General features: G+C 39.9%; 1 protein-coding gene across 1 annotated transcript; it reads left to right on the plus strand.

The window, feature by feature from the left end:
* The first annotated feature begins 529 nt into the window (after positions 1-529).
* Positions 530-1,474, plus strand: LOC116894175 (olfactory receptor 2D3). The gene has a single exon (XM_032895891.1). The coding sequence runs from the start codon at positions 530-532 to the stop codon at positions 1,472-1,474; it is 945 nt and encodes a 314-aa protein (XP_032751782.1).
* Positions 1,475-9,495: the final 8,021 nt, after the last annotated feature.

The raw sequence follows: 9,495 nt of genomic DNA on the forward strand, positions 1-9,495 counted from the left end.
TTAATTGTAAAAAAAAAAAAAAAAAAGAACAGCATGGTTAAAAGAAGGATTTGGAGGATGGGGGATGATGTTGTTATGCACTAGAAACAAACAATTAGAATAAAAATAATCATATGATGGACTGACCCTGGACTCTGACCTCATAGGTAGCAATGAATATCCTAGTAAGAGCACCAGTGGAAGGGAAGCCCTGGGTCCTGCTAGGGAACCCCCAGTGAACTAGACTGTTGGGGGAGGGGCAATGGGGGAGGGTTGGGAGGAACACCCATAAAGAAGGGGGGGAAGGGATGTTTGCCGGAAACCGGGAAAGGGAATAACACTTAAATGTATATAAGAAATACTCAAAATAAAAAAATAATAATCATATGTATTAAATAGGACAATTTAGATAGAAAAATATAAAATCCTAGAACTACCCAAGTACACGTCAGTTTTATCACAAGCCCCTTCTATACTACAGTAGGTCATGAACTCAGTCATACTGTATTCTTATTGTTTCTGATAAATAGGTAAATACAAAAACATCTCAATGGGAAGAAAAAACCAGACTTTTGTAGTTGAGTTTTTGTTGCTTGGCCTTTCACAAGATGCACAGACTCAGATTCTCCTGTTTGTTCTTTTCTTCATCATTTATGTGCTGACTGTACTTGGAAACCTGCTCATCATTATCCTCATCTTCATGGATTCTCGACTCCACACCCCCATGTACTTTTTTCTTAGAAATCTTTCTTTTGCAGATCTCTGTTTCTCAAATAGCATTGTTCCTCAAGTATTGTCCCACTTCCTGGCAAAAAGGAAAACTATTTCCTTTTGGGGCTGTGTGACACAGGTAATTGTCTCTCTTCAGATTGGTTGTACAGAGTGTGCACTTCTAGCTGTGATGTCCTATGACAGGTATGTGGCTGTGTGCAAGCCACTGCACTACTCTACCATCATGACCCAACAACTATGCCTGCAGTTGGCCCTAGGGTCCTGGGCCAGTGGGCTCCTAGTATCTTTGGTAGATATTACTGTTGCCTTCCATCTTCCCTATCGAGGGCAGAACATAGTCAGTCATTACTTTTGTGAACTTCCTGCCCTCCTGAAAGTGGCTTCAGCAGATACTTACAGCACAGAAATGGTCATCTTTGCAATGGGCGTGGTAATCCTCCTAGCACCTGTCTCTCTCATCCTCATCTCCTACTGGAATATCATCTCCACTGTGATCCAGATGCAGGCTGAAGAGGGGAGACTCAAGGCTTTTTCAACCTGTGGATCTCACCTCATTGTTGTTGTCCTCTTCTACGGGTCTGCAATATTTAACTATATGCAGCCAAACACCAAAACCACGAAGAAACAGGATAAGATAATGTCTGTGTTCTATACAGTTGTGACTCCAATGTTAAACCCCATAATTTATAGTCTGAGGAACAAGGATGTCAAAAGCGCCTTTAGGAGACTAGCTGCGAGAGTGGCCTTCTTTCACAAGCAGTGACCTGTGGATTTGGTTTTTATAATCATAGTAGCATCTGAACATGGAGCAAGATTTTTTGAGACAGTTATTAAGTAAGTCATTTTAGGAAGAACTGTGGAAGAGAAGAACACTTTATGGAAATGGTGACCACGCTAAGCCAGAGCACAAACAAAAATGATTAAGGTATAAAACTGGGTTATCTTTTTATTACAAGAGGTGAAATGTGCTATTTCAATGAGTGCATAGTTATAATTAATCTACCTTGGTGTAGGGAGCTGCAAAGTCCCGCACCCCAAAGATGGCGCTGGTTTCCACCTTCCACCTTCCCGATGGTGAGCGCTCCGTGAGATAAACAAGTCCTTATTTGGCTAGGCCCACTCAGCCTGGTCGCTTCCGCATAGATACAGCCTATCCGCTATCCCATGTGGCTTGCTAGGATTGGCCAGCGCTAGTTATTTAAGTGTGGTGCGGAGGTTCCCCGTGGTCAGAAGCTTTTACAAGTTTCCTGAATAAACTGCTTGAAGAAAATCTTCACTGGTTGTGTCTTCCTTGCTGGTCGAGGTTGGGCGAGACACCTTGGACCCAATTATGCATAAGCATAGCTAAATCTGCTGGCACATGCCTCAGATCTCAATGTGCTGTCTAGATTTATGTCAACATCAACTTGGTACCGTTCTTTTCATCTGAGGAGGGAAGGAAACTGAATTGAGAAATTGCCTCTGTTAGACAAACCTGTAGAGAATTCTCTTTATTAGTAATATGGGATAGCCCATCCCATTGTGTGGACACCCCTGGGTTGGTGGTCCTAGAATCGAAAAAGAAGCAGGCTGAGCAAGCCATGAGGAGCAAATCAGTAAGCAACACTCCTCCATGGCTCCTGCATCAGCTCCTGCCCATTTCAAGTCCCATAAAAGTGTAACATGAGTTCTTCTGTGCTCATTAATAGGCATGAGTGGAATGTTATCTTGGGGAGTCTGGGTGGCCCCCAAGCAATCACATCACTAAAATGTCTGACCTAACATGCTCTTCATATGTTCATCATAGCTGCATATGGGAGCTCCCCAGCACCACACTCCAATTTACCTTCGGCATACTGTATGTATGGTCTTATCACCCCACAAGACCACTGAAACTACATGCAGATTAGCAGAGTCACACACAACGGAGAGGACAGTATAGGCTAGAGTGCCTATCATCTCCAATCTAACTTAATGACTCTCTTCTATCAAGAATGGCAACAGGCCTGATCTTAAGGGTTGCTTACAAGTAGTCAAAGTTGTACTGCTGCAATTTCCTATGGCTGTTATGCTAGGAAAATGTCATTTCACAAATGAATAGTGAAGCAGATCTTTCCTTGTTGGGTTCACTAATGAAATTCCAATGTCGAGCCCAGAATCTGCCACAAATTAGGGTCTCAATAAAAATATAAGTTGGAGCTCTGATGAAAACTGTTGGTTTGAATCAATTTTTTCTAAGTCTTTATCTAAATAAATGCAGTTGTGTCAATCCAGAAGAGATGGATTTCATAAAGGTAGGAAGGAAGACTTCAGGGTCCTTTACATTGACAATGACAGTCGCCCGTTGAGAGAAACCTCCTCAAGTTGTGCCCTTAATATATGGACCATGAGGTACTTGAAACCTGAAAATAGTTCCTGAGGGAACACTACCAGGCTATCAGAGAAGGTCTTAGGCTACCTGGTAAGAAACTTCATACTCAGATGAGGCCCGTACCTTTTCCCATTTTATGCATTTTAATTCACTACCCAAGACTGTTTGCTGACAACAATTACAAGCTGGAGTTTTTAATTTTCTCCAGCTTGTTAAATACAACATTTGTAAAGATTTTCCCCTCATGAACAATTGAAGTCACTGCCAAACCACTAATTTTATAAAATACCATTCCACATGCCTTGTGTATCTTGCTAATGATTTTCTAAATCTTGAAACACTGTGGTGAGCAAGCATGAAGGGAATGAACTTGAACTCTAGCTTTCCCATTTTTTTCTCTTAATTTGGAAACAGTAATCTCTATTTTAAGTGTTGTGGTGGTGACTAAATGAAATGGAGATGTCTGCAATTATGAAGAAAGTAAAACACACACACACACACGCCTCATCTTTTGCCTTAGTAGATTCCTGGCTTAGATCTAAAGTCACCTGTGGAAAGCATTTTCCAATTTACTAACTTGACTTCTCTCTGCTCTTTTAGCACTGTGTCTGTCCATCTGTCCAAGCACCATTCATATCATCACATCTTTAGGACTACTGAGCATTCCCTCCCTAACCAATCTTCTTGTCCATGTGTCCCCACACCTATTACATGACCTCTTATCTCAAGTCCCAAGCCGAACTTCCCTTCTTACATCATACTTGTTTGAAGGGACTCAGTTCTACTGCAAAGTCCTGCTGGAGAGATGTGTTCTGGACAATAGAGGCACTGTGACTAATTCTAAGTATCATACTGTGGCTGGATTTGATGACTGCTGGATTCCATTTTTACTCTGACATTCTAAACATTACAAATTTTGAGACATTTATTTAAATTCTCTTTTTTTCTTTTTTGAGCTGGGGAAGAGGACGTCATGAACCAGCATTGTTCCTTATCACATACTGATGCTCTTGGCATAAGTGACTCCAATTTTGAAGACTCCTTTGGATACTGTGATTACTTTAATCATTGTTCATTCCAAGGCTTTTATAACCCATACATTCAATTTTCTAATGTTTTTGATGTGAGAATCATGCATACAATTCATATTATGTCATTTTAGGATAGGATGGTTCAAACAGCCAAGGTTTAATGTAATCAGCTTTGTCCTTCCCTACTTCTCTCCTTCCCTCCCTCTGGGCATGCAATGTAAGTACTCTACCACTGAACCATATTCTAAGAACTCTTAAAAAAGAAAAATAACCACAAGGTCTCAGTGAGTTTCCCAGGCAGACTGAACTTGAGATACCCTTGCCTGGGCCTCTCAGGTAGATGGTGAATTAGGTTTTCGATTGCTGTAATGAAACACTGTGGCCAAAAGCAATTTTGGTAGGAAAGGATTTTCTGGCTAAAATATTCTGAATCACAGTCCACTGAAAGAAGCCAAGACAAGAACTCAAACAGGGCAGGAACCAGGAGGCAGGAGTTGTTGCAGAAGCCATGGAGGAGAGCTGCTTACTGGTTTGCTCATCATGGCTTGCTCAGTCTGCTTCCTTATAGAACTCAGGACTACCACCCATGGGTGTCTACACTCACAGTGGCATGGGCCATTGCATATTACTAATTAAGAGAATTCCCTACAGATTTGCCTTATGAAGACAGTTTCTCAATCAAGGCTTCCTCCTCTCAGATGACCACAGCTTGTGCCATGTTGACATAAAACTAGCCAGCCCACTGAGAATTGAGGCCTGTGCCAGGAAATTTGGTTATGCTTATGCCTAAAACAGGTCCGTGCAAATTAATTAATATCATCTCCCACTTCTTTTCTGTTTTTCAGGAGACTATTTTCTCAATTGCCCTACCTGTGACCATTTGATTACATCAACATCCCTTTTCAAAGATATTACTCTTTACATTTAACTACTGTTCAAGTTTCTCTAGGCTATAAAATCCATCCAATTCATGTCAGCTGGTTGCATTTGTATAGACAAATTCCTGTCACATGCACTGCCCTGATTCTTCTCAGGCAGAAGCACTGACTTAGCTGACTCTTACCTCGTCTCGTCATCATAATTAATGTCAGTTTCTCTTCCCACTTTTCATAATTAAAAAAAAGCAATTTTAGAAAACCTGACCTATGTTTAAACTCAGGTAAACTACCAGGCTGGTGCCTAGCATTAGTTTCAAATATGCCCCCCAAGAAAATCAGAGCCTAGCTCCAGTCTCTAGGCTAATCCCCAACCAGCGTCTCAAGGTTACAAAGACAGTTGTGAAATGGAGCATGTCACCTATGTCCTGTGTGTGATTAATTTCTCTGTTAAGGTTTTTGGAAGTTGCTTAGCCTCCCATCTCTGCTTCCCATTGTTGATTTCGTTTCTTGCTTGGAGTGCTATACGCGTGTTTCAGATATACCATTTGACATGTTTAATGGCAGCTACATTTCATTAGGAGGTACCTGCTCCATCACTTAGTTCCCTCTATCTAAATTAATTGATTTGTGATTTTAATTAATTCTGTATCCTGGTTCACTTGTGTCCATCTAGTTATCTGTTCTTTCCTGTTGTTTTTTGATGACCCCTTTATTTTCAACCTTGGGAGTGCATTTCTAGTTTCTGTCTCTTTTGTATGTACTTGTGCTTAAAGTTTGACCTAATCTACAATAGTAAATAAGTAACTTTGTTATTTCTATCTTTTAAAAAATGTATGCTAACAAAACAAAGAGAAGAAAAGCACACAAGCAAAACCTCATATCCAAATATGAATATAACAGGAAGCAATAATCACTATTACTTAATATCTCTCAACATCAATGGCCTCAACTCCCCAGTAAAAAGACATAGATTAACAAACTGGATACCCAACGAGGACCCTGCATTCTGCTGCCTACAAGAAACACACCTCAGAGACAAAGACAGACTCTACCTCAGAGTGAAAGGCTGGAAAACAACTTTCCAAGCAAATGGTCGGAAGAAGCAAGCTGGAGTAGCCATTCTAATATCAAATAAAATCAATTTTCAACTAAAATTCATCAAAAAAAGTTAAGGAAGGACATTTCATATTCATCAAAGGAAAAATCCCCCAAGATGCACTCTCAGTCCTAAATACCTATGTCTCAAATACAAGGGCACTTCCATACGTAAAAGAAACCTTACTAAAGGTCAAAACACACATTGCACCTCACACAATAATAGTAGGAGATTTCAACACCCCACTCTCATCAATGGACAGATCATGGAAACAGAAATTAAACAGAGACGTAGACAGACTAAGTCATGAGCCAAGTGGACTTAACAGATATTTATAGAACATTCTATCCTAAAGCAAAAGGATATACCTTCTTCTCAGCTCCTCATGGTACTTTCTCCAAAATTGATTATATAATTGGTCAAAAAACGGGCCTCAACAGGTACAGAAAGATAGAAAAAATCCCATGCGTGCTATCAGACCACCACGGCCTAAAGCTGGTCTTCAATAACAATAAGGGAAGAACGCCCACATATACATGGAAGTTGAACAATGCTCTACTCAACGATAATCGGGTCAAGAAAGAAATAAAGAAAGAAATTAAAGACTTTTTAGAATTTAATGAAAATGAAGGTACAACATACCCAAACTTATGGGACACAATGAAAGCTGTGCTAAGAGGGAAACTCATAGCTCTGAGTGCCTGCAGAAAGAAACAGGAAAGAGCATATGTCACCAGCTTGACAGCACACCTAAAAGCTCTACAACAAAAAGAAGCAAATACACCCAGGAGGAGTAGAAGGCAGGAAATAATCAAACTCAGAGCTGAAATCAACCAAGTAGAAACAAAAAGGACCATAGAAAGAATCAACAGAACCAAAAGTTGGTTCTTTGAGAAAATCAACAAGATAGATAAACCCTTAGCCAGACTAACGAGAGGACACAGAGAGTGTGTCCAAATTAACAAAATCAGAAATGAAAAGGGAGACATAACTACAGAATAAGAGGAAATTCAAAAAATCATCAGATCTTACTATAAAGCCTATATTCAACAAAACTTGAAAATCTGCAGGAAATGGACAATTTCTAGACAGATACCAGGTACCGAATTAAATCAGGAACAGATAAACCAGTTAAACAACCCCATAACTCCTAAGGAAATAGAAGCAGTCATTAAAGGTCTCCCAACCAAAAAGAGCCCAGGTCCAGACTGGTTTGAGTGCAGAATTCTATCAGACCTTCATAGAAGACCTTATACCAATATTATCCAAACTATTCCACAAAATTGAAACAGATGGAGCACTACCCAATTCTTCTATGAAGCCACAATTACTCTTATACCTAAACCACAAAAGACCCAACAAAGAAAGAGAAACTTCAGACCAATTTCCCTTTATGAATATCGATGCAAAAATACTCAATAAAATTCTGGCAAACCAATCCAAGAGCACATCAAAACAATCATCCACCATGATTAAGTAGGCTTCATCCCAGGCATGCAGGGATGGTTTAATATATGGAAAACCATCAACGTGATCCATTATATAAACAAACTGAAAGAACAAAACCACATGATCATTTCATTAGATGCTGAGAAAGCATTTGACAAAATTCAACACCCCTTCATGATAAAAGTCCTGGAAAGAATAGGAATTCAAGGCCCATACCTAAACATAGTAAAAGCCATATACAGCAAACCAGTTGCTAACATTAAACTAAATGGAGAGAAACTTGAAGCAATCCCACTAAAATCAGGGACTAGACAAGGCTGCCCACTCTCTCCCTACTTATTCAATATAGTTCTTGAAGTTCTAGCCAGAGCAATCAGACAACAAAAGGAGGTCAAGGGATACGGATCGGAAAAGAAGAAGTCAAAATATCACTATTTGCAGATGATATGATAGTATATTTAAGTGATCCCAAAAGTTCCACCAGAGAACTACTAAAGCTGATAGACAACTTCAGCAAAGTGGCTGGGTATAAAATTAACTCAAATAAATCAGTAGCCTTCCTCTACACAAAAGAGAAACAAGCCGAGAAAGAAATTAGGGAAACGACACCCTTCATAATAGACCCAAATAATATAAAATACCTCGGTGTGACTTTAACCAAGCAAGTAAAAGATCTGTACAATAAGAACTTCAAGACTCTGAAGAAAGAAATTGAAGAAGACCTCAGAAGATGGAAAGATCTCCCATGCTCATGGATTACAGGATTAATATAGTAAAATGGCCATTTTACCAAAAAAGCGATCTACAGATTCAATGCAATCCCCATCAAAATACCAATCCAATTCTTCAAAGAGTTAGACAGAACAATTCGCAAATTCATCTGGAATAACAAAAAACCCAAGATAGCTAAAACTATCCTCAACAATAAAAGGACTTCAGGGGGAATCACTATCCCTGAACTCAAGCAGTATTACAGAGCAATAGTGATAAAAACTGCATGGTATTGGTACAGAGACAGACAGACAGACCAATGGAACAGAATTGAAGACCCAGAAATGAACCCACACACCTATGGTCACTTGATTTTTGACAAAGGAGCCAAAACCATCAAATGGAAAAAAGATAGCATTTTCAGCAAATGGTGCTGGTTCAACTGGAGGTCAACATGTAAAAGAATGCAGATCGATCCATGCTTATCACCCTGTACAAAGCTTAAGTCCAAGTGGATCAAGGACCTCCACATCAAACCAGATACACTCAAACTAATAGTAGAAAAACTAGGGCAGCATCTGGAACACATGGGCACTGGAAAAAATTTCCTGAACAAAACACCAATGGCTTATGCTCTAAGATCAAGAATCGACAAATGGGATCTCATAAAACTGCAAAGCTTCTGTAAGGCAAAGGACACTGTGGTTAGGACAAAATGGCAACCAACAGATTGGGAAAAGATCTTTACCAATCCTACAACAGATAGAGGCCTTACATCCAAAATATACAAAGAACTCAAGAAGTTAGACCGCAGGGAGACAAATAACCCTATTAAAAAATGGGGTTCAGAGCTAAACAAAGAATTCACAGCTGAGGAATGCCGAATGGCTGAGAAACACCTAAAGAAATGTTTAACATCTTTAGTCATAAGGGAAATGCAAATCAAAACAACCCTGAGATTTCACCTCACACCAGTGAGAATGGCTAAGATCAAAAACTCAGGGGACAGCAAATGCTGGCGAGGATGTGGAGAAAGAGGAACACTCCTCCATTGTTGGTGGGATTGCAGACTGGTACAACCATTCTGGAAATCAGTCTGGAGGTTCCTCCGAAAATTGGACATTGAACTGCCTGAGGATCCAGCTATACCTCTCTTGGGCATATACCCTCAAGATGCCCCAACATATAAAAAGACACGTGCTCCACTATGTTCATAGCAGCCTTATTTATAATAGCCAGAAGCTGGAAAGAACCCAGATGCCCTTCAAC

This window comes from Rattus rattus, chromosome 2 (genome assembly GCF_011064425.1).
Source record: "Rattus rattus isolate New Zealand chromosome 2, Rrattus_CSIRO_v1, whole genome shotgun sequence".
Taxonomy (NCBI): domain Eukaryota; kingdom Metazoa; phylum Chordata; class Mammalia; order Rodentia; family Muridae; genus Rattus; species Rattus rattus.